The sequence below is a fragment of the Sphaerodactylus townsendi genome, linkage group LG08 (assembly GCF_021028975.2).
Source record: "Sphaerodactylus townsendi isolate TG3544 linkage group LG08, MPM_Stown_v2.3, whole genome shotgun sequence".
In the NCBI taxonomy this organism is placed as follows: Eukaryota; Metazoa; Chordata; class Lepidosauria; order Squamata; family Sphaerodactylidae; genus Sphaerodactylus; species Sphaerodactylus townsendi.
In genome coordinates, this window is record NC_059432.1 from 9825980 (window position 1) to 9851405 (window position 25426).

Here is a 25426-nt window from a genome sequence, read left to right on the forward strand (position 1 = left end):
GCTGTGAGTCTGACACCCTCCAAACTCCCAACCTGGGTTTGACAGCCAGTGTTGTGTAGTCGTTAGAGTCAGAGTTCCCAGGTTCAAATCCCCACTCTGCCATGGAAGCTTACTGGATGAATCCAGAGGCATAGCTACAAGGGGGCAAGGGGGAGCACGTTGCACTGAGCGTATGCCTTGGGGGAGGGGGGGGGCGCAAAAATTCAGGTTTGTTTTTTGTATTTTTTAAATGTTTTTTCAGTTTTTGGCCTGCAGGGGGTGCAGTTGTTAGGCTAGCAGCACCAAAATTTCAGGGTATCTTTAGGAGACTCTCCTGATGATACCCCCCAGATTTGGTGATGTTTGATTCTGGGGGTCCAAAATTATGGACTCCCAAAGGGGATGCCCCCATCCCCCATTGTTTCCAATGGGAGCTAATAGGAGATGTGGGCTACACCTTTTCCCTAGCTATGCCTCTGGATGAACCTTGGACCCATCATACACTACCTCACAGGATTGTTGTGAGGATAAATTGGAGGCCCCATTGGGGTGTAAGCAAAATCAACAAAAGGATGTCCTGTATCAGACACTGTGGGAATTCCAGAACTTGCATTTAGGGCTTGGATTAAGATGTGCCGAATCCCTGCCCTGCCTCATGCTTCATAGGCCAAGGAACTGGCAATAGGGTATTGTAACTATTTCCCTTTCACCTCCCAGAGAGGCAGGGCCTTTTCAGCCTTGGCTCCCACCTGGTGGAAAGTGTTGCTGGTGGACATTAGGGCCCTGCTGCAAGGCCCTAAAACTGACATGTTCTGCCAAGCCGCCATGGATCCCACTCTCTCTCTCTCTCTCTCTCTCTCACACACACACACACACACACACACACACACACACACACACACACACCCCGCCCTGTGGCCGACGAGGATTTTGAAATCGGATGTTACATGGCCATCCGTGAATATAAGTCAGAAGATTTTACTGTTACATGATATCTCATTGTGAAGTTGTGTTCTGACTGGTGCCTGCCGGAGAGTTGCCTGGAGCCGGCTGGAGAACTAACTCGAACGGAGCGCATCTTTCCGTGCCCCGGTTCACAGGGGCTGTCCTGGCCGGTGTGGACTGTGGGATGCTTGTGGCGAGTGCAGTCGTTTATTTCACTGAACCTGACCCAGCAACCTTGCGGAGCAGGATTCTCAGGAACCGGCTTCATAATTTCACCTACGGGCATCCTTTCCGGACCCCCCCCCCCCCCCAACGGGCGTGAGAGGCGGGAGGCCCCGATGCCCGCCCGCCCCGCTCCCGGAGGTGACTTTCCGCCGGGCGGCACTACTGTGACCCCCCACCCCCTGCGAGGTAGGCCGGGGCCCGGTCCTGCGGGGTCACTCGCGGTCAGCGGCATCCCCGGCGCCGTCCAACAGCAGATTGCGGGCAGCCAATGGGGAGGCGTCGGCGCGGTGGCACAAGGCGCGCCAGCCAATGGGAGCCGGAGCCTCGCTCCCCTGCCTGCCTCCCTCCCTCCCTCCCTCCCCGGCGATTCAGCCGCGCCGCGCCGGCTCCCCCCCCCCACCCCCAGCAGCAGCAGCAGCAGCAGCACCGGCAGCAGCATCAGCGGCGGCGTCCTCGTGGCCGGGCGAGGGGCGGAGGGAGGTCAGGCGGGGGCGGCCCGCCCAGCCCATAAAGAGCCGCCCCCCGCAACTCCGCCACGCCGCGCAGCAGCAGCAGCAGCCGCAGCAGCATCCCACGAGCGCAGCCGCCGAGCGAGGCCGCCCGTTGCCATGCCTGCCAACCTGCTGACCCCGCAGGAGGTGAGCGCCCGGCCGCTCCGGCCCCTCCGCCGGCCCCAGCCGGGAGACCCCCCCCGCACCCCGCACCCCGCACCCCGGCGCCTCATCGCCGTCGAGGCCGGGCCGGGCCAGGCAGCGCCTCCGCGGGGGAACGGGGGGGGGGCGGGGTCCGGCCCCACTCCGCCAATCGCCGCCCCGGCCGTGGAGGCCCCGCTCACCCGCCCCCCACTCGCCTGGCCGAGCGCACCCCCGAGGCGGCTGCCGGCGTCCCTCGTGCCTGGCAGAGGCCCCGTCCGTCGGTCCGTCCGGCAGCAGTGACGGCCCCCCCTTCCCCCCCCCGCCCCGCCCCGCCCCGACGACGGCAGAAGATGGCCTGGCCGCGGTTCAGCGCATCCCCCTCCGGGCCACGAAGGCCGGGGCCGCAGAGGCCAAGTCCCGCTTCCTAGTCCCGGGGGACCGGTCTGCAGACACCCCCCCCCCCGCTCGCCCGCTCGGCCCCCCTGAGGCAGGACGCCGCTGCCCAGCCGGGAGGGGGGGCACAGCAGAGCTCGGCTGGAGGGGGCGGGGAAGGCACAGCCCTGACAGGGCAGCCCCCCCAGACAAGGACCCCCGTCTCCTCCTTCCTTCTTCACCGGGGGGGGGGGGTGGGGTGGGGTGGGGTGGGCGGCACCTGAGAGGCTGCTCCGGCTGGTGACTCCGTTTCGCCTCCTGGGAGGGCGCCCTCATCACTCAGGGAGCCGCCAGAACTACCCGAGAGGCAGGGTCTTTAATGGGAGACCCAGCGGGAGGTAACTGAGGGACCCCCAGTATGGGGGAACTTCTGTGCGTTCCCACTGGGCAGACACTCGGGGTAGAAATGAAGCACCAAGGCAGTCCATGCGTGCACCAGCTGTGTGTGCGGCTTTTGTGACTGGCCGATCCAGTGTGCTTTTGCCCAGAAGCAAGTCCCACCCGTTTGAGCCCCTTCCCTCTGCCGGGTTCCTCATCCTTTACTTTCTTCTTCCTGTTGCTTCTGTCCTGATGGTGTTTTCTGGGGTCCACCTGGGAATGATTTCAACAAGCGCTCCTGATAATCCACTTTGCCGCAGCTGAATCTCAGCCTTCTCTGGAGCTTTGACATCACTCGGTTTCTCTCTCCCCCCCCCCTTTCATTCCAGTTCCCTCCAAGTTACTCGACCACGTTTGCTCCCGTGGTCCAGAATGGGGCATCTAACTCGGAGAAAGAAATGCCCGCCTCCTACGAAGACTCCTCGGGAGCAGGGAGAGGTATGACTGATGACATCTTTGATGAGACCTACCGTGAGAAGACGGGTCCCAAGCCTGCCACGGTCTATGTTTGGAGGAACATCGTCCTTATGGCCTTGCTCCACCTGGCCACCCTCTACACCTTCTTCACCCTTCCTTCTGCAAAGTTTGCCACCTTGTTGTGGGGTAAGCAAGTGATGCTTCGGTGTGTTCCTTTCTCTCTCACTCCAGAATTGTCTAATTGTTTTGTCCTGGCTTTTGCCCTTTTGTTGAGCTCAGTGGGATTTCACTGTTCTCAGCATAATGTTCCGCTTTACTCTCCAAGGGCTTTGGGGGAGGTTAATTGTTGCCCATGAACATGGAAATAGGCTGCCTCCTGTGGGCTGTTACACAGATTGAAAAGTATATTGTGACGAAAAGACCCATCTGAGTCCCACCGACTCTCGAGAGCGTTAAGATACCTTTCCTTTCACTTTGCCTCCAAACAGTCTTACGTGGACTGAATTTCACAGGGACAAAAATGGCATCGAAGGCCTGACCTTTGAAATCAAAGAATTTGGCCTCCGACCTGGACCCATCCCTCTCTTGATCTTGCCTAAAGGCCTAGGATTTCAGTGATGGCCATTGTGGGCTTCAAGGCCCAAAATGGGTCTGAAAAGGCTATTTCTGGAGTAATTCCTGGCCGCACGATTAAGTAAAATTGTTGGGAAAGATCTTGTGCCCGGCAGGTATTTCTGTCATAACTGAGGCAGTTACAACAAGGAACAGGATGTTCAGCAGGCAGTTCCTAAATTCTACTGAAGGAGCACAAATTAGCATCCCAGATCAGTCTTATTTAGTGATAGGAACCGAAGTCTTCAGATTGCCGAGCCTGTCCTGTCAGGGAGAAGTTGGATTATCTGCTCGACATGTGAAGTCACAAAATAAGATCAAGAAAAAAGGACACCCCAGGGGTTGAACTGGGGACCGTCTGCGTGGCAGTCAGGAGGTGGCTCTTCGACTGACCCGCCGCCCTCTTTCTGCCGAGACTTTGTGTAGGGAAGAGTAGTAGAAAGGAGGCCCTGTAAGCCTGCTCTTCGGGATCTGCCCCCTGGTGCTTCCCAGGAAGGCTGCACGGCCTCAAAGATGCCAACTCCTCCCAAGTCGTGGGAGCGACACAACCCCTCCTGCAGTCAAAATTGATACCTCTTGTACCATTGCAAGGTGTTCTAGAAACTTCTGCTGAGACACCAAGGTGTGTTTGCCTTGGTGAGATGGCAGATCTTATAATTTCAGGTAGCAGATACTGAAGCGTAGGTGTGACTTTCTCTTGACTCGCTCTTTACCTGTGGCAGGATTTGGGTGCTTTCTTGTAAGTGGCTTGGGAGTCACGGCTGGGGCGCATCGCCTTTGGAGTCACCGGTCTTACAAAGCCAGCTTTCCTCTCCGGGTCTTCTTGGCTATTGCCAACTCCATTGCCTTTCAGGTAAGGACAGTGGAAGGGAGGAGGGCAACATCGTGCCCAGATGCCCAGCAGGTGGACAAGGTTGCTTGTCAATATGGGGGAGGGGATTCCCCTTTGCTAAAAAGGCCATGCTGGGGACTGGGACCTGTGCAGACAAAAGCCATGTGGGGCAGTGGTTAGAGAGAGGTGGGCCAAGGCCAGAAGAGTTGTCCATGTTGATGGAGGGCCTGGCTGACCTGCCCTTCATCCTTTTAACACCATGGAAGCTGTCTTCAAAAAGCGATAGTTTCGTTTAAAAAAAGGAAGTGGTTTGCCCCTACTGGCTTTTGGAACCAGTGATGGTTTGCAGGTTAATCTGTGTACCAGGGTGGGAAGGATCTGGGGACAAGTTCCATCTTATTCTTGGATTGGCCTGAGGTTGTCACCAAAGGCCACGTCAGTTTTGGTTCTGTAAAGTCGGAATCATGTGGCTTACTCTCGAACCTTGAGGCAATAAACGGGCTCTGTATTGTTGATCAGTAGTGTCTATTGATGGGCATCGAAGCAACCAGCTTGGCAAAGTCTGTTCTGGCGAACCTGGGTTTTGCTACCCCCTTTATTCCGATGTTAGTCTCCCCTCCCATTTTCTCAAGAAACGTGACAGTTAGTTTGGAGCTGAGACGTCCCAAGGTCGGCGATAGATAATGGTAGAGAGTCACCTGGCATTGTGCCCCCACAAGATAACGGAAACGATTCCAGTTCTCATGAGACCAAAGTACCAGGGGTAAGCCCAGTTATCTACTCAGTGTGTGAAGCCATAAAACAAAGATAAAGGAAAGAATGTCCCGGAACAGCAATGCTAACGTATAGCAGGCTGGTTACATATATCTTGTAGCAATTACATCGAATTACGAATACACCTAGATACAATCCCCCTGATACCCCAGGCATTTAGGACAAGGAAGTATTGCTACTGAGAACAGGGTGGGATATAATAGGTTGTTGGGGAAAGTCAGCTGATGCAATACAGAATGTCATTAATATATTTGACCCCATGTCTTTGTTTTATCTAGAATGATATTTATGAATGGTCCAGAGACCACCGCGTCCACCACAAATACTCTGAAACAGATGCAGATCCTCACAACGCATCTCGGGGTTTTTTCTTCTCCCATGTCGGCTGGCTGCTGGTACGCAAACATCCGGATGTCATCGAGAAGGGCAAGAAATTGGACCTTTCTGACCTGAAGGCAGACAAAGTTGTGATGTTCCAGAGGAGGTGAGCATGGCGTTGGCGGTGGCGGGGAGAGGGCAAGGGAAGTGTGCTATTTCACCTACATTCACATTTTTATTTTTATTTTTTTATTTATTAGATTTGTACCCCGCCCTTCCCCAAGGGGCTCAGGGTGGCAACAGCAGTTACAACCACAATAAAATCATAAAAATATTAAAACAGCATTAAAACATCAGATGGCGACTTACAGTTTCAGACACATCCCTCCCCCCCCCCCCACCCCCAGGAGGCCAGAAAACATGTTAAAGAGGTTAACCCAGGTGGCCATCAGGGAAAGCCTAGCGGAATAGCTCCGTTTTACAGGCCTTGCAGAAACTACTTGGGGCCTTGATCTCAGATGGGAGCATATTCCACCAGGTAGGGCCCAGAACAGAAAAGGTCGAGGCCAGCCGGGTGGTTTTGGGCCAGGGATTACCAGAAAATTCCCCTCCAAAGAACGGAGGGGCCTACTAGGGCAGTATGGGGAAGGGTGGTCCGTAAGGTATGTGGGTCCAAGACTGTTCAAGGCCTTAAAGGTCTATACCAATACCTTGAAAATAACCTGGTACTCAACTGCCAGCCAGTGAAGGTGGAAAAAGACAGGTATTATATGGTCCCTACTCAAGGCCCCTGCTAGAAGCCTTGCAGCTGCATGTTGGATGAGTTTCAACTTCTGGATTAGATTCAAGGGCAGGCCAGCATAGAGCGATTTACAGTAATCCAACCTGGAGGTGACCGTTGCATGGATCACCGTGACCAAGTCAGAATGGGAAAGATACGGAGCCAACTGCCTTGCCTGGCGAAGATGGTAAGACGCAGTACGGGCTGTTTTGGTGACCTGGGCCTCTAGGGAAACGCCTGAGTCCAGGGTCCCCCCCAAACTGGTCAACGACGAGGCCAGATGTAAGACCTCTCTGTCCAGCACAGGCAGACTGAAAGTTGGCCGGCATCTCCATGTGACCCATCCACAGGACCTCCGTCTTTGCTGGATTCAGTTTCAACCTGCTAGTTCCCAACCAACCAGCCACAGTCTCCAAACACCGCTGGAGAGCCTCGGGCCAAGTCCGGCTGGTCCGCCATCGTAAGGACCAGCTGGGTGTCATCTGCATATTGATGACACTGCAGCCCAAAGCTCCGGACCAGCTTTGCCAGGGGGTGCATATTAGATGTTAAAAAGCATTGGGGAAAGGATCGCCTCCTGCAGCACCCCACATTCAATGGGGTATTGTCTGAAATTCTCCTCCCCTGACGTCACCCACTGTCCCCGATCTCTGAGAAGCAAGTTCATTCAGCTCACAGCTGTCCCCGGTACCCCAACATCCGTGAGGCTGTGGACCAGAAGGTTGTGATCTGCTGCATTGAATGCTGCGCTGAGATCTAGCAACACCAGCAGCGCCAATTTGCCTCTGTGTAACTGGCGCCGGAGCTCAGCCGCAACAGTGACCAGGGCCGTCTTGGTCCCATGACCAGGGCAGAAGTTGGCTGGGAGGGGGTCCAGCCCTTTAGTATCTTCCAGGAACTCCTGAAGCTGACCCACCACCGCTCTCAACTACCTTACCCAGGAACGGAAGGTTCGAAACTGGGCGGTAATTGGCCAAGTCCTGAGGATCTAAATTTGGTCTTTTAAGAAGAGGGTGGACCACTCTTCCAGCTGACCTGGGAAAGCTCCTCGCTCAAGAGAACTATTGATGGTCTCCAACAGATTTTTTTACCAGCCAGGAGGGACACGGATCAAAAGGACAAGTGGTAGATCTCACAGCTGACAGAAGCCTGTCCACCTCCGAGGGAGTAAGCTGGTTGAAATGGTCAAAACTAGGAACAAGGAGATGGGGCAGGGGCCTCCAGTTCCATTCCTGGATCAATTGTGGCTGGAAAAGCCTGGTGAAGAGACAAGATATGAACTGCAAAAAAGCCTCACAGCTGAATTCATTACTTTTAGGACCAATAGCTGTGGTCGTTAATGTTGGAATTACACTGAATAATTGTGCCAGGCATGAGCTAGCAGCTGCGATGGATTTCTTTGCCTCCTTCGTGGCTCTCTCGTAGGATTTCATAAGTGTCCTATACAAGCGTCTTGCCTCCTCGTCACCAACTAGCCGCCACATTCGCTCAAGTCGTCTCAGCTCCCATCTCAACCTCCTCAGCTCAGCGGTATAGCAGCTCACCAAGAGAGGAGCCAGTGGGAGGCAAGGCTTCTTGGAATCCCATTGGATCCATAAGCCTCCAAGGGTGGGCCTAGCCGGGGGGCGGGGGCATGGTAGCATCAATCTGGGCCCTCTGGATGTTGTGGTCAGACCGTGGCACTCTGACAACAGAGGATAGGACCACATGCACACCCGCCACAAAGATCGGGTCAAGAGTATGGCCTCCTTGATAGGTGGGAGTCCCAATGTTTACTAAGGAGAAGCCCAGCGTCGCCAGGGATGACTCTAGGTGCACAGCAACCGAAGAGGAGGCCGAATGAACATGGATGCTGAAGTCTCCCAACACTGTCAGGTTAAGGAACTGCAACGGCCAGTCGGCAGCCACCTCTAGGAGCTGCGCCAGGCTGCCTGTTGGTGCGCTAAGTGACCGGTATACTAGCAGGATAGCCAACTTCTCCGGGGAATCCCAATGGAGGTCCAGGCGCTCTGTTCCCTCAATCAGTGGGACGGGGAGTGTCCGAAAGAAGATTGAATCCCGGACGACCATCACCACGCCTCCTACCCGGCCCCGTGTCCGTGGTTGGTGGAGGCTACTGGGGTGCATTCATTGGTGGCGACAGTCTCGCCCCCCCCCCCCCAGGTCGCTGGGCTGCACGCAAGGTCCGCAGCTTGCTCTCCAGGAAAATTGTGGAGAACAGCATCCTTGTTATTTATGGACCTTGTGTTCATCACTACCAACTGCGGAGCAGGGTATATAGCTTCAGCCCCACAACCTGCATGACGTGGGATAGACCACAGGTCAGACAGAGCAAGCATTCCCATATCTCACTCTGCATCTCCCCTATGGCCTGGGCCTGCCCCCTTACCTCCCCTGCCCAACAATCACTGGTATCCCTCCCCACCCCCACCCATGGCCTCCTGGAGGGGATGACAACCCTACGCAACCCAGGCTAAACAACATGTATCCATCCCGACAATCTACAAACTTCCTTCAATATACTCAAAGCTACCCCACTACACTGACCTAGTATGAATATAAGCTACGTACAGGGACAGAATTAAACTTATGAAGAGAGGCAGTACTAAGTTAACCTGACTAACTAACCAACTTCCCTACTGACCCCAATCTCCAAAATAGCCCCAATTTAACCTATGTGTACTTGTTCTATGCTTATTTCTAAGTCTGTATGTTTATTTCTATAAGGGGGACCCAGGCGGAGCAAGGAAGTAATTCAGCAGCAAATGTGGCTCTCTCAAAAGCCAAAGCGAAGGTCTCGTGTTCCCAGGTCACGATCTGCTGACTCCGGTCCTGGATATTCTGGAATTGCAGTCTGACCTCTCTGGGGCTGGGGCTTATTGAAAGGTGTCCATTAACAGAAATGGTGTCCTGTCCATGAGTCTCCTCCTGAGGGGAGGTGGGTGTGGCCCTCCGTCTCTGCCCCTCCCTTCCCAAGCTGTTTTGAGAATCCACATCCTGTTGCCCCAGTTGGCCACCTGGGGTAGAGATAAGGAGGCCCGGCCACCTGTCTTCCTCGCTAAGAGAGAAGCGTCGGGTTTTTGTGGGAAGGGGCGTGTGGTTTGGAGTGGGGCGCTGAGTCGTTTGCCTTCTGTGTTTGTAGAAGGGTGTTGGTGGGGATTTTCCAGTTCTGTCATTAAATGTCCCGTGGCCTATTTTACCTGAACCTCTGTTTCTGCATAAAGACTTTTGTTAAAACAGAAGTGCTTTCAATGTATTGTCGAAGGCTTTCACGGCCGGAATCACTTGGGTGCTGTGTGGTTTCCGGGCTGTATGGCCGTGTTCTAGCAGCATTCCCTCCTGACGTTTCGCCTGCATCTGTGGCTGGCATCTTCAGAGGATCTTTTCCAGCATCAGATCCTCTGAAGATGCCAGCCACAAATCCTAATGGCAAACGTCAGGAAAAAATGCGGCTAAAAAATCCTTGTAGTCCAACCTCATCAAACTGAAGTAGCACCTCTTTCCCTGAACATCTGGGGGGTCCTGACAAATAGTTCCTGGGAAAACAGAAAATGGCCATAACATTCAGGAATTCGACTGCTATCCCCCCCCCCCCCCCCCCCCCCCCCCCACGCATATGGTCCATGGCATCCTGTCCTCTTTTCCCGGCAGGTATTATAAGCTCTCCGTGGTGTTGTTGTGCTTCGTGTTCCCTACCTTGGTGCCTTGGTACTTCTGGGGAGAAAGCTTTTGGAAGAGCTTCTTGGTGGCTGCCATCTTCCGCTACACCATTGGTCTGAATGCCACCTGGCTGGTCAACAGTGCTGCCCACATGTATGGCTGTCGGCCCTACAACAAGCACATCAATCCCCGGGAGAACCGCTTCGTCGTCTTTGGAGCTTTAGGTATGTGAGGGGTCAGAGGCTGCTGCAGGCACTGGCCGGGGCCGTTCCTGTCACAGGAGGGCCTCAGCAAGGACTCTCCTTGGGGGTTTCCTCTCTCGTTCCTGCCAGTGGCTTCTTAGCTGTGGCTGCTTCTGGGTCCCTTTTTCCCTTCCAGATAACATCAGCAGAAACCCCCAAATTCCATGGGGAAAAATTGGTGCAAATTATGCATGTTCAGTATCATCTGGCACAAAAATGTCATGTAGGCGTGTAGAGTGTTTAATGGGAAGGAACTATTCAGAAATTAATAATGTCATGTCATGCTGAAGATATAAAAGGCCTTAGGAAACACCTGTCAAGACTGAATGGTAGGGATAGATTCCTCCTACAATATACTGAATTATTTCATTAGTGTAAGACCAAAACCAGCTCTTCTTTGGGACCTGAATTAAGGCATTTTCCGCGGGTGGCTTCAGACGACAGGTAAGTTCTGTGCTGGGTCTGGGTGTCACTGCATGTGGCAGCAACGTGGGAAAGTGTCACGATTGGGCTACAGGCAGGTGAACACTCTTGAATATCAGCAGGCTGAGATCCAGTATTTTTCCAGACAGATGTTGGTAGGTGGAGTTGGGGGATGATTTGATTGTCTGTGAAAGACAGGCTCTGACCCAGGTGCAGTTGCAGTCTCTCTTTAAAAGCAAGTTCTCAGCATGGGGCTCTTAATTGGCTCAGCACTCCTTTGGGGAGGGACCGTGGCTGCGTGGCACACAGAAGATCTCAGGTCCCGTCCCCAGCAGCATCTGCAGTTAAAAGGACCCGGCAGTCGATGTTACGAAAGTCCCTGGCCTCAGACCCTGGAGAGGTGCCTCCCCTCTGAGTGGGCAGTTCAGGCCTTGATGGACCGATTACCTGATCGCAAGAGAAGGGAATTTCATGTCCAGATTTCTTGTCCAGATGCTCTAGTTGTGTGTGCAGGAATTTTCCTAACCTTTGTTTATGTCCCAGCTGCAGCCTCTTCCTGGAAGGAAATGATGGCAGGTGTCCATGCTTTAGTAACATGGAGGATTGATTACTATGACATACTGTAATTGCCTCATGAAGAAACAGCTGCCTTTTTAGGTGACCCTGACCTCTGTATGCATCAGGCCTCACCTAAAGCAAGGCTGGAGAGCTGTTGGCCCCTCCTGCCAGGGATCTGGGCTGGAGTCAAGGACGTAGGCATAGATTTTTTATGGGGGGGTTCGGGGTGGGGCCACACCCCCACCCGCCCCTGGGGCATGGCCATGCCTTCCCAAGCCCTGCCCCCAGCCTAGCGCTTATAAAAGCAGCTCTCCAAAGCCGGGGACAGCAGACTCCCCCGCCCTGCCCTCCCCTGCCCCCCACCAGCTGGGCGCCCAGCCGGCAGCTGGCAGTTCCTTCTGCCCTCCCCTCTGGGCAGAGGCATAGAGGGAAAATGGAGCCCGGTGCAAAATCTGAGTTTTGCGTCCCCTCCCCTCCCCTCGGGCAGCCGCTGTGATGCTGGAACCCACCCCCAAACAGCATCACTTTAAGTGGTGTTTAAACTAGAGAGCCCAAATTCTCCTTTTAAATGCACCTTAAAGGGAGAATCTGGGGTCCCCAGTTAAACAACATTGAAAGTGATGCTGTTTTGGGGTGCATTTTCACCCACCATGAAACAGCATCACTTTCAATGTGGCACAGTGGTTAAGAGCAGGTGCATTCTAATCTGGAGGAACCGGGTTTTATTCCCTGCTCTGCCGCTTGAGCTGTGGAGGCTTATCTGGGGAATTCAGATTAGCCTGTGCCCTCCCACACAGGCCAGCTGGGTGACCTTGAGCTAGTCATAGCTTTTCGGAGCTCTCTCAGCCCCATCCACCTCACAGGGTGTTTGTTGTGAGGGGGGAAGGGCAAGGAGATTGTAAGCTCCTTTGAGTCTCCTACAGGAGAGAAAGGGGGGATATAAATCCAAACTCTTCTTCTTCTAAACTGAGGACCTCAGATTCTCCCTTTAAATCCATGCCGAAGGGGTGGATTTAAAAGGAGAATCTGGGGAAATTTGGAGGGTGCCTGCTGTCAGGGGTGCAATTGTTAAGCTACCAGCACCAAACTTTTAGGGTATCTTTAGGAAACTCTCCTAATTATACCACCCAGGTTTGGTGAACAATGGGGGATGGGGCACCCCCTTTGGGAGACCATAGCTTTGGACCCCCTGGACCAAACTTCACAAAACCTGGGTGGTATCAGTAAGAGACTCTCCTGATGATACCTGCCATGTTTGGTGAAGTTTGGTTCAGGGTATCCAAAGTTATGGACCCTCAAAGCTATAGCCCCCATCTTCTATTAGCTCCCATTGGAAACAGTGGAGGATGGGGGCACCCCCTTTGGGAGTCCATAACTTTGGACACCCTGAACCAAACCTCACCAAACCTGGGTAGTACCATCAGGAGAGTCCCCCAAACAATCCCTGAAAGTTTGGTGCTGCTAGCCTAAACAATGCGCCCCCTGCAGGCCAAAAACCAAAACAACACTAAAAATGTTTTAAAAACCCACAAATGGGTGGGTGGAGCTTCGGACATGAATGGGGGGGGGGGTTGAACTCAAGAAAAAAACCCTTACCTACGTCCTTGGCTGGAGTTAATGGCAGAATTCAGTCTTCCTGGAGCGTCATGTGCTGCTGAGGTTCCTCCTGAATTCTTCTGAGCTTCTCTCTTTCAGAAGCATTGTGGTGACGCTGGTTGCGCATTTCGGGAGCACAGCGTAGGCCTGGCTGTTGGAAAACAGCACCCTCGGCTTTGTGCCTCTTTATATGGAGCTGATCCGTTTTGCAGTCGGTGGGTGGAATATAAATGTTCTAAACCACCTTGAGTCACGTTCACCATCGGGCAGCCCGAATATCTGGAATGTGATGATGTTTCTAAGATGGGGCGTGTGGGAGGGGCTGTGGCTGTGGCTCCGTGGCCGAGCGCCTGCTTGGCCTGACACCGAAGGCCCCAGGTTCAGTCTCTGACGTCTCCAGTTAAAGACTCCAGGCTGGACTCTGGAGAGCGGCTGCCAGCCAGAGTGGACGTCATTGGCCTTGGTGGCCCCCGGGTGCATTCCGTACCAGGCGGCAGCTTCCTGTGTTTTGAAACTGCCTGCTGTTCATGGTGAGTCAGTGTGGATCTCTCATCATGAGGTGGTGGTTTACTCTTCCTCCAGGGTCGCTATTTGGCCTCTGTCAGCATCTTTAGACTATGCTTTATATTTGGCCATTGGCCTGATGTTCTTTTCTGATAAGCTTTATGGCAGCTCCCTTGGCGCCCTGACCAGCTGCTCTTTGTCCTATGGCAACCTCTCAACAGTTATGCAGCGGCGGCAGCATCTGTCCTGCTTGCCCTCCTCACGCCAGCCGTCCGCCTGCCGAGTTTTAGATTGCAATCTCATGACACGGGAGTGTCAGTTCATTGTCAGGCTGTCGAGTGCGATGCACGGGGATGATACAGCTTTCATCAGTACTACTATCTTGGTGGTTTCTCCCATTTCCTGTGGCTCAGACAGAATAGACCAGCTGGTTTTTTTTTTTGGGGGGGGGGGGGAAGTTGAATTCTTGAAATGTTCTTTCAGTTCCGGGTCTGGCTGTGGGGTGCTGGGAATCGCTACCTCAACTTCTAGCAGGCACTAAACTAGACCACCTTTACAAATGCTGGTCCCACTGCTGGAGTTGTGTTCTCTTGGTAATATTACTCTCAAGAGGATAGGAACCCTGTGGTAGAACTGGTATTCCCACATGGAGTCCCAGAAGTAAACCCCTGTCCAGAACCACTATCCATGTTGTATATTTAACCTAGTTGGAAGTACATGTGTCATTTGCGAGTCTGCTTTCAGTTGAATATTGAAGATTAATTGGGGGGTTAATTGAGGTGGCATCTGGATCAGATTTTGTTAATTGTGAATTGGGGGAGGTTCTCTGCAGCCCTGTACCCATTAGGACTTGAGTGGGCTCAGAAGATGGCCGCAGCAGAGCCTTGGTTTATTTTAACCCTTCTGGTTGAAGGAGCAGGGGAGGCAACCAGAAACAGAACGGCGGGTTCCTCTTGAAAAAACCGTAGTGCCCCCCCTTTCTTCCGAAATTTAAGATAATTTTCTCCCACGCTATATTTGCTGTTTGTCAGCAAAGCACTACCCTAAGAAGGTTTCTCAAGGGAGGTGCTTATCCCTCAGTTACCTCTGGAGACATCTGGTTCTAATGGAGTTGAATCACCAAACAAAGGGCTACAGCAGGGGTCCCCATTTTAGAAAGTGGGCAGGACCGTCAGTGCTATCAGTCACAGACCAGGAAAGGGATTTGGGCGTCTTAGTTGATAGTGCCATGGGAATGTCAACTCAATGCATGGCAGCTGTGAAAAAGGCAAACTCTATGCTGGGGATAATTAGGAAGGTAGTTGATAATAAAACTGCAAAGATTGTCATGCCCTTATATAAAGCAGTGGTGCGACCGCACTTGGAGTACTGTGTTCAGTTCTGGTCACCACATCTCAAAAAGGATATCGAAGAGATAGAAAAAAGAGATGCAGAGAACCTTGAGGGATGATTGTGAGGGGACTGGAGCACTGCCTTCCTTATGAGGAGAGGCTGCGAAGCGTTTGGGACTCTTTCGTTTGGAAGGAGACGGCTGAGGGGGGATATGATTGAAGTCTATAAAATTATGCATGGGATAGAAAATGTTGACAGATAAATGTTTCTCTCTTTCTCACAATACTAGAACCAGGGGGCATTCATTGAAAATGCTGGGGGGGAAGAATTAGGACTAATAAAAGGAAACACTTCTTCATGCAACGCGTGATTGGTGTTTGGAATATGTTGCCACAGGAGGTGGTGATGGCCACTAACCTGGATAGTTTTAAAAAGGGCTTGGACAGATTTATGGAGGAGAAGTCGATCTATGGCTACCAGAGCCCCTTGGGGATGGGGCGGTCTAGAAATTGAAAAAATAAATAAATAAATAAATCTTGATCCTCCTTGATCTGAGATTGCAAACCCAGCAGACCAGGTACTCGGGAGCAGCAGCAGCAGCAGAAGGCCATTGCTTTCGCATCCTGCATGTGAGCTCCCAAAGGCACCTGGTGAGCCACTGCGAGTAGCAGAGTGCTGGACTAGATGGACACTGGTCTGATCCAGCAGGCTAGTTCTTATGTTCTTATGACTCAGCAGGGCTTCCTGTTTGCCACTGGAGATCAGACTGGCTGTGCAGCTGCCCTCACACAGTTTGTTTTGCCCTCATCACTCCTTCCCAGGGTAGTTTTAGGTATTGCTCTCCTCCCCCGCACATGGACTTCCTCCATATCTGTGCCTCTGACTCCCGTTGCAGCCATCTTATGGCTGTGCCCACCACCCCGTATCAGAACGCCCAAGTGCCCACAGGAAGTGTTTGGACCTGAGCCCCAGCAGGGTGACCCAGTTGCCCCCTGGAGGGGGTGTAGCCGCAAGGGAATGCTGCCGGATACTTCTTGCCCCTGACCGTCTCTCTCCCTGCCCCTGTGTCTGCAGGTGAAGGCTTCCACAACTACCATCACACGTACCCCTTCGACTACTCCACCAGCGAGTATGGCTGGCGGTGGAACTTCACCACGAGTTTCATTGATCTCATGTGCTACCTCGGCTTGGCGAGTGACTGCAAGAAAGTAGCCAAGGCGACTGTCCTGGCACGGAAAATTCGGACTGGAGACGGGAGCCACAAGACCGGCTGAAGGCCCACAGTCCCCCCCCCCCAATCGCCTTCTCATCCTTCAAACAGCCTGACCATATGTTTCTGTGTTCTGTTCACTAACTACCCAGCAATGTTATCAGGGCGCTTTAATGTGATGACTAAGCCCTGGCAGCTCTCTCTTTTGAAGCGATGATTTTGAAGCCTGTAGCCTTCCCTTTCCACCTCTCAGCCTCCAGTGTCTTTTCTGTGGATCCCCTTGTCTCATTAGGAGCTGGTAGAGCATTCTTCACCAGCTGGAATCCCTGTAGTCAATTAGAGGGGTTGAGGAACTACACCCTGCCCCCCCCCCCCCCCCATGGCTACACCAAAGCCAGGGACTTCCTGCCCCAGAAGCAGTGCTAGCACATACTTGATGGAAGATCAGCTGTCTGGCCTCTGAAGCTGGAGAGCTGTTTCCTCCCTCCTTTTTCTTCTTGAAGAGTGATCTCGCCTGCCAGGGGTTCGTTCTGGTTTCTCATGAAGTTGGAGAAGAGGGGTGTGTATGTGTGTGTTGTGAATGGGAACGAGGAATACCTTGACTGGGCACGTGGGACAGGGGCAGAACACGGCTGTTCTTCTCCACCCACTGACGGTGAGAGGTGGATGCTGAAGTCCTGAGACCCCTGTTCAATCTAATCCTACCGAGAACAAACTAAGAGTGAATGTCCAGGGCCCTTTGTGGGGGTTTTTTGGCTGGGGGGTGGGGAAGGCACTTGGAAGAGGAAGGTAGCTTTTGCCATTTTTTTCTTACTACAGTGTTGGTTTGCAGGGCATGTCCTGTGTGGCTGGACTGTCTCTTCTTTTTTAAAGCATTTCCCGCCCCCCCCAGGAAGTGGGGAGGGGATGAGGCTGTTTCCCCCACCTTGTGAGGGAGCTTCCTACAGCAGGCCGTGTCAGTGATCAGACTCCTTGATCGACAGGTGGGAGTCGCTTGCACTGATGCACTACCATGTTTTTCTTTGAAGAGACACCTGGTCTAATTACCTCCGCACTTGGTCAGTGGCAGGAGGCCAAACTGTGGTGAAACTCGAGAGTAAGAAACAGGTTTGTGGAGGAACTGGTGTGCAAGAGGGAAGGTGGCCAGACACCCTGAATGCTTTCATTTCCAAATCTCCGAGTCAGGCTATTCCCACCCCGTGACACAATTTCACTCTCTCACGCCATTAACAGACACAGAGGCCTGGTCTCCTTTGCCTCCTGCCGCCCTGATGAGAAATGTGGCCGTTCAGACAAACAAAGGCTGCCCATTGTTTTTTCCATCCATTGGAGGGTTCAATGGCAAACCCGTTCTTGGGCCTTGCAGCTGTTCTTGTTTCCCTCTCCCAGAATCAGGTGGTGGGAAGGGTGGCCCGTGCATTGAAGGGTCAGGTTGCCCATCAGCTTTCTAAAAACCCCTTACAACAGAAAGCGAAGTGCAGGCAGAAGGGCGGGCACCTGGCCCTGGCCCAAGAAGTCAGCTGGGTGCCTCCGAAGCTGCGGGTTGCCTTCCACCGCGGCATTCCTGTTCTCTCCGCCCAGGGACCTCCTCAAGGCAGCCCATCGGTCGCTCCCCCCCCCCCCCTTGTGATCAGCAGTGGGCTGGGAAGACAGCTGGGGACCGGCCAAGGCAAGACCTGCTTTGGTGCCAGCAGGCTGGAGTTGGGGCTGCATGCATGCGGAAAGGGGCCCTGAAGCCCCTCCCTTGCAAAAATGGCACAAAGGACTGGGGGTTTCAGTAGAGATCCAGCACGAGGGTTCTTGGGGGGGGGGGAGGCCAGAACCCACCCCAGAGGGCACTTGTTTGCCTAATGCAGATGTCACTGCAGGGGATAAGGGGGCTACTGGCATGCTTCTGAGTTGTAGTCATGTGCGTGTGAAAGAGGGAAGAGTGGGTTTCCTGCTGTACTTGAGGGCTTCTCAGAAACATCTGGGCTGGCGACAGGATTCTGGTCACAGTGGCCTGACCCGGCCGGGCCCGTTCGTTTGGATTGTGCTTCAGTAGAGCTGCTGCTGAGATGTGTTGGCTGCAGACAAGGGAATTTGGCACCAGCCATGGAATTCTTTTCTCTGGGGGCCTCATGAAAACTGAGCATATCAAGCCTCTGGCACTCGGGGCCCACAGCACCACCTGACACCCTCCACAGTTTTGAGGGCTCAGTGCAAGGGAGGCCCTTTGGCTGAGCCAGATTTCCATGGGCAGAGCCCTGGCCCAGAGCAGGCTGGCAGATCCTGCATGTGCCCAGAACGTTTTTCCTCCCCCTCCGCCCCCTTCTTTGGAGAGCCTCATAGGCTGAAGCAAGCTAGTGAGAGAGAGAGAGAGAGCTTTGCTGCCTCTGAGGCACACACAATCTTTTAGTGTGAACAGCTCTGACTTTTGGGGCTGCACCTAAAGAACAAAACGTGGAGGTGCCCAAGAGGTGTTTGGAAAGGGCCAGGATTGGTTGCCATTAACTAGAGACTGGACACTCATTTTCATACCTGTGCCTGGCTCCTACAGAGACAGCTCCCGAGACGGCACACAACATTTCTCTCTTGACCCCAAATCAGTATTGAGTTTGGCACAAGCTGCTCAGTCACAGTATGTGCTCCCCCCCCCCCAATTTTGACTCAGTTCGAGTTTTTTGCCTCGCTCAAAACAACGTTAGGCCACTAGAAGTCGAACCCAGCTCCAGAGTGTCCCTGGAAGAAGTCAAGGCCAGCAAAAGATGCCTGTCTCTTCTACAGCTGCCTCTGCACCCTCCCTGCATATCTCGCCTCTGTGTTCACAACAGAGCTCCCAAGAGTTGCTGAGTCTTGGGGTGAGCCTTGTAAGCAAAGCCCTGGTGGTGCAGCTCTGAACATTCGGGTGCCGAATGGAAGTAATCAACTGGGTGCCCTGCCCCCAGGATGTTCAAAGATACTGTAGGGTGCACATGAACAAATGTTTTGGGGTGCCTTAAGCTTTTCTTGGACAGACATAAGAGTATCAGCAGTGTCCACAGTATTTTATTTTCAGCTCTGCTAAATAAAATTATTTTTTAAAACAGTTTTCAGGGGTATTTTATATTAATTGTTTACCTGCATTGAATTGTGGACAAATGAGTTTTGTTTTGAACATACAGAGTTGATGTTTCTTATAGGTTAAGGAATAGTTACTTTCCTGTTATTATGCACTCTTAATACATATGCGTGTGCGTGTGTATGTTTTGTTGTTTAACCCAAAATGAACTTTTGGCTTTGATAAGAACCAATTGCAGCTTGGAGGCCAGCATCTACTCTGGCTGTATTTGGACTAGCCGTGAAAGCCACCGGTGAGATTCTTCTGGTCTTCTGTGCCTCTGCTGCTGCTTCATGTGTAATCCTCCAACCTTAAGAGGGACGTTTGCACCACCTGAGGAGCACCCGTGTAACACCAGTCGTGCTGAAAGGGAAGCCCCCTTGGGACTCAGCTGGTGTGCTCTGGGGGCCCTCTGGTTTAACTGGTTTGTGTCAGATTGACCATTGACTTAAAGCCTTGTTTCCAGTAGCATCAAATTTTGGCTAGCTAACGGGTTCCTTCCCCCTTTTTGAAACTGGAAAACAATGTTCTAATGGCAAACACTGTGAAGATAAATCTGTGAACGGGCTGGGCTCTGACGCTCTTGCAGTTGTGCATACGGGGCTTTGTTTTGGTTCAGTTTTCCACTTCTAATATTTCTGCATTTCACGTACTGAAAACGATAGTTTCTACTAATATGTAACTGAATATCTGACTGTGCTGAGTTGAAGCTTTATTGGTTTACAATAAATGGTTGATTTGCAAATTTGACAGACCCGTCTCTTGGCATTTCTTGGTGGGTTAACTAAGCCATGATCTCTGGGTGTGTGTGTGAGTGTGTGTGAGTGAGAAGATCCTGGGATGTATCATCTGCACGTGCACCAAGAAGTCCACTGACTCCTGCCTCCCTGTTCCCAAATTTCATGGCTGCGGTTCCAGAGTGTCGGGACTGGCTGAGAAGAAACTAGACCAGCAGCCAGTGGGCATCCATGGAGCACTCTGGCGGAACTGGGGCGGTGTTCGGGGTCTGCTGGGCTCTGATCTTCCTGGCCTCTCCTGCCACTTTCCGGCACGGGAGAGGCCCAACCCCCCCCCCCCCCCAGTCCAAGCAAGCCCCTGCTTGCTTCCAGCCCAGGCAGCCTTTGCTCAAGTGCTCTGAGGTCTCCTTTCAGTCAACAGCACTCCCTGCTTGCTTGGCGGATGGGGAGGGGCTGTGGCTCAGCAGCAGAGCAGGTGTAAGGAATTCCATAGACGCAGAAATAAAAGGCTTTGGGAGTAAAAGTCCATTTATTAAGACATCTTAGAAAGCTCAGAAGTACCATGGTAACAGGGCCAACCTTCCATGGAAGCACAGGTTATAGCCTGGTCACCCCATCCCCCTTCCCTGCTTCCCATGGGAACAGGGCTTCATCTCCAGCAAAGGAATGAGAGTCTCCTTGATGCATCTGGCCCATGTCCGGGCTGTGGAGATGCACTCAAGGTTACTTCACCATCAACATCATTGAATCCTTCCTCTGCCTCCTAGAAGACCCTTCCCCCCAGGTTTTATCACGGAAAGTAGCAGTGGAAAGCAGCAATAAGAATTGGGGGGCTTCAATGTTTTGAATAAAACCCATTGATTATACCAAATATCCCACCCAAGAAACTAAATATTACAGCGTTGTTCACGATTAAAAGCGAGGGAGTCAGGATAAGCGTCAATTTAGTAGTGCTTGTGGCCATCAATAATGAGTAGGTGGGGGAGCCTCTCCATTGAGTGCATTACTTGAGCATCAGGCCAGGAGCCTCCTTAGACAAGCTGGAATGGAGAGACAGGATGGATATTACTAAGAGAGTTAAGAGCAAATCTAAGCGGGCAGTATCATTTCATCCACTTTAGTAATCTGAAAGGTCCCACAAATCTCTTGCCAAGTTTGGAATATTTATGCACGTCTCTACTTGAGATTTTTTTGTAGATAAATACACCCAGGAGCCCACCATGAAATCAGTAGTGTTTATCCGCTTACAGTTTTAGGGGTCCTTGCTTGTTGTAAGGCAGTCTGGACCGACTTCCATCCCTCGACTAGGATGAAATCCATTGTTAAAGAAATTCTGGGGGGGGGGGTCCAAAGTAGCTACGGGTGGATTTAATGACAGCGGAAGGAAGCGACCAGACACAATTTCAAAGGGGTTTTCTTTGTACTACTATAGACCGCATTATTGTAAATTACTCCACTTAAGCGGAATAAGCTCGCACCAATTGTCTTGGTGGTAGTTGAATTCATATTTTCTTATTAAATACTACTCCTAGGGTTCTATTACGTTCTCTCCGTCTACATGCGTCACTTTGTAAGGAAAAACTGATGGTAGAAGTGACAGCGTGACCCCAACAACCCCAAAAGCCTTTCAAATTTTAGAGATGAATTGGGGGGCAGCGGTGGGAGACCACTTATACTTGAAGCGGAATGGAGGCAGTAAACATGTTGAATAAACAGCGATTACCAACTTAGAATTGGAGGATGGAAGCACATGGAATAAAATGGGCCTTGCTTAGAGAATAAGTCTACCACCACCCACAAAACCCATTATTGCCATGACTTTCGGGCAAATCTGTAATGAAATCCATGGAGATGACTCCCAAAGTGGGAAAGCTACGGGAGAGGTTTCAATAGTCCATGGGGACTTTCCCGGGATGGTTTGGCTTCTCACAAACCGGAAGGCAACCTTTAATGTATGCCTCAATGTCTTTGCATGACTGCAGCGCCACCAGAACTGCCCAGTGGGCTAAGTGCAGAGTTTTCAAAAAAAGCCAAAATGTCAGCCCGAGGCGGGCATGCGTGGCAAGCTTCAAAGAACTTGCTTGCCCGGAGGGGAGGCACGTACCAACATTCCCCTCCATGAGCTCCCATTCTCCAAGCGCGGGTTAGGGTCTCCTTAGGCGCTGGAGCTCCGCTGCAGCCCGCCTCCTCAGATTTCCCTTGGGAAAGGAGGCAGACTGGGAGCGGGGTGGAGGAGGGCGTTTGAGATGGGTGACGAAAGCCAACCCCAGCTGGGAGGTAAGAACAGTCGTGGAATGTCGTGCAGGCGGCTACCCCCTCCCCAGGTAGGCGAAGCAGCGTCAGCCAGTTTGTTGGTTTTCCCAGGAAAAATGGAACTGTAAAGAGAAAAGCGAGAATGTTAGCAGAAGTTGTTTGCGGACATCTTGGGGGTGGAAAGGCTGCCAGGTTTTTTTTATGATCCGACCAAACTTGAAAGGGGTGCTTAGCCCCCCCCTCCCAGCCAATGGCGCCAAGTGGAGAGTGCTGCTTTGATGGCATGATCTCTTGTCTCCCACCAGTCCAGTTGGAGTTGGCACCAAGAGAATTTTTTTTAGACAAATAAGCACCACGGAACCAGTCTACCATCTTTATTTTTTTTTCTGCAGCAGGGCTGCCCCAAATTAGCACATCCCGGCGTCCACGTAGACCACAACTTGGGAGATCGGGTCAGGGTGCTTTAGGATAGGTTGATTGAGTAGCATGAGATTTTAATAGTTGAAAGGCTGTTTGACATTTCTCAAAGACCAGAAAGGCCCGGGCTTAGCCCGGACAGTGGATCTTTACCTTTAGTGCGTAAGAGGTCTGTGAGGAGGAGAACCAGTTCAGCAAATTGGGGTATAAAATCCGCGATAGAAATTATAAAACCAAAGCTTGACTGGAGTTCTTTGCGGTTGGTGGGGAGGCAGGCCATTGGAGGACTGCTTCCAATTTCTAGCAGGATCAATTATTAAGAAGCCCTCTGAAGGATCCAGTAACCAAATAGTCAATGGAGGTCTGATGAAACAGCATTTGGAGTTGTAGAGAGAGTTGTCAAGTGAAGCGTTTTAATACCTCTCGAACCAATGATATTTCATGCTCTTCTATGGTTTGGAGTAGAATTAAAGCGTCATCTAAGTATACAACCATCCTTGTACAGTGATGGAAATCATGGAGAACTTAGGTTATTAAGGGCCATGCGCAAGCTCAGGGCCCACTTAACCCGAATGGCATTATTAAATATTCAAATTGTCAAACTTTGTGTTAAAGCGCTGATCGAATTCATATCCTTCAGCAATTCCTGACTCTGTAATAGAAACTTCTCCCTCAAGTCCAATTTAGTAAAATCGTCCTTTGCGAGTGCATCTAAAGGTCCTTGATCAAAGGCAAAGGATATTTATTGGACAGGGGACCATTAGAGACCTCGATAATCTATTGCAAAGCCGTGAGACTACATCTTTCTTTTTGACAAACAAAGCGGAAGGGCAGCGTGTGTGTGTTTAGTAGCCATACGTATGAACCAGCAGGCAGGTTCTTATCTAAGAAGACACGAAGTTCCTTCTCCTCATTGGGACTCATCACGGTGGAATTCTACCCTTGGGTAGTTGCTGCCCCTGGTTGTATGACAATTTTACAGTCCAGTGTCTCTGTGAGGTGAAAAGCAGCTGATGGCATTCCTGCTCCTGAAACTCTGGCTAGATCCTGATGATATGCAGGTGGATGTCAAATAGAATGGAGACAATCACTGAAAGGAAAACCAGAGGGTGTGTGTCAGGAGCGTTGGGTTTTCTTCCCAATTCATGTTCACCACAGGGGAGGGTCCAGTGGATTCCTAGGATCCTTTCTTTCAAATGGTGCAGTTCATGTAACAATAACCAAGGCATACCCAAAACTATGGAGTGTTTGGCCACTGGCCAAAGAATGCAGAATAATTTTTCTCCCAATGAATTGGTATAGCGGAGGAGCCGGCTGTGTTTTGTATAGTTGATCCTTACCGTTTCAGAGGGCTGCGTCCATCTGGAGTGAATGGTATGGAAGCTTAGCCAGGGGAATTGATCTAGACCTAGCTCCTCTGCCACCTGGGGCGCATTAAGCAGTGGAGCAGCGGAATCCACAAGGGCTGAGGCTATAATCTCTGGCGAGGGAATGTGTTTAAGCGGGGTTCAGCCAGAAATGCTTGAACAGTAATGGGGCTACCTTCCTCCCACACAGCACGTCAGGAGTCAGACCCATGTCCATGGTGGCTGAAGAAAGGCAAACAGCTACTTCCCCCTCCTCTGGGTGTAGCCGGTCCCGCTTTGGAGCCAGTGGGAAGTGGCCCTGACCTGCGTGGTGGTTTAGCCCGTAGTGCAGCGGAGTTAAGGCGTTGGATTTTACTTCTTAGGACAGTTGGCGGCTAGATGGCCCTGGCCCTCCATGAGTAAAGACACAGCCAGAGTGGCCAGCGTTCAGAGGTGGTTTGGTAGGAGCGGCTGGGCTTGAGTGGATACAGTAGTGGTTTTAAGTGGCGGCCTCCTTGTGGCGATATTCCAAAGCGAGGGGCGCCACTTGAGAGACTAACTGGATCCAATCTGCAATGAATACGAGGAACCAATTAAAAAACCGTTTCCGTGGTTGCTATCCACAGCATCCGAAAGTATTAGCATTTCATGCGTTCAGGCCACTCAAGAATGAGGCAACCGCCCGCCTTGGGAATTGCGGACAAATTCTGCAATGGTAGTTTGCTGGATGGTTTGATAAGTGCGAATAGCTTCATTCAGCCTGGATCTTGGCCAGCAAAGCTTGGAGGAATCACGGGCACTGTCAGAGTCCTCATCCTGCAAATCCAAAACAGTCCGCGAACCAGTGGCTGCTGCCCCATCCAGGACTGAGCCGATGTCCCATTATTTTTTTAGCGTTCAGACGGTATAGATCATCACTTAGTCTTCAAGTGGGCATTGAGTTGCAAGATGAAGTAGGGAAGTTTAGAGCGGGTCCATCAAAAGCGGGCTGGTGCTCCGGAAGCGATAGTAGCCCGGTGTCGGCAGCTCTAAGCCTGCTGGGAAATTAGTTTAGCTGGTTGAGCAAGGTTGGAGCGGAAGGCAGCTGTTATTTATGCGGAGAATCCGAGGTAGCTACTTGGCCCGGTGCAGCTGGGCGTTTGGGTGGCAGGGACCCGGAGTGCGTGGCCCCCTGGCACCGGCATGATCGAGTAACAGCATAGACTCCAACTTGGGGCCCCTGGTCTGCTGCCTCATAGTTCCCTCTCCAGCAGCCAGCTCCCTCTCGCGCGAGGAGTCCAGTGCATCTTGAATGCGCATGCAAAGCAGCTTTTCCCGTTCTAACCCAACCAGTTCGTCCCGTTTAAGAATGGTGAGTTCACTTTGCGTCGCGCCAGGCCACAGGCAGCTTTGGCGTTGCCGTTGTAAATCCCAGTCTGGACTGTTCCAGGACTTTATCATGGACTGGCCGATTCCTGGGCATATTATGCGTTAGGTAGCGTCTTTGCTTGCAGTCCAGCTCGAGCTGAACTGCTGCGTTGCTGTTCGGTCCCTCTGCGGGTTTTGGCGCTCTTGCTGCAGCTGTGCCGTTCCTCCTCCATAGCTGGCGTTCCGCGGTTCCATGCGCTTGGGCATCGCGGTCGTCCCACTTCCTCATCCCAGTCCTCTCGATGGAGAGGGGCAGTCCGGCTGGGAAGGCAGAAAACTTTCTTCCCGGACTCTTAAATTACCGTCCTGGGCGAGGCATCCCGGAGGCACCGTA

At 52.2% G+C, this 25426-nt stretch overlaps 1 protein-coding gene across 1 annotated transcript; it reads left to right on the forward strand.

Annotated features, from left to right (window-relative positions):
• The first annotated feature begins 1537 nt into the window (after positions 1-1537).
• Positions 1538-19682, forward strand: SCD (stearoyl-CoA desaturase). Its single transcript, XM_048505793.1, has 6 exons — positions 1538-1787; positions 2924-3197; positions 4346-4476; positions 5508-5713; positions 9980-10212; positions 15718-19682. The coding sequence occupies exons 1-6, from the start codon at positions 1758-1760 to the stop codon at positions 15915-15917; spliced, it is 1074 nt and encodes a 357-aa protein (XP_048361750.1). The 5' UTR covers positions 1538-1757; the 3' UTR covers positions 15918-19682.
• The last annotated feature ends 5744 nt before the right edge of the window (positions 19683-25426 follow it).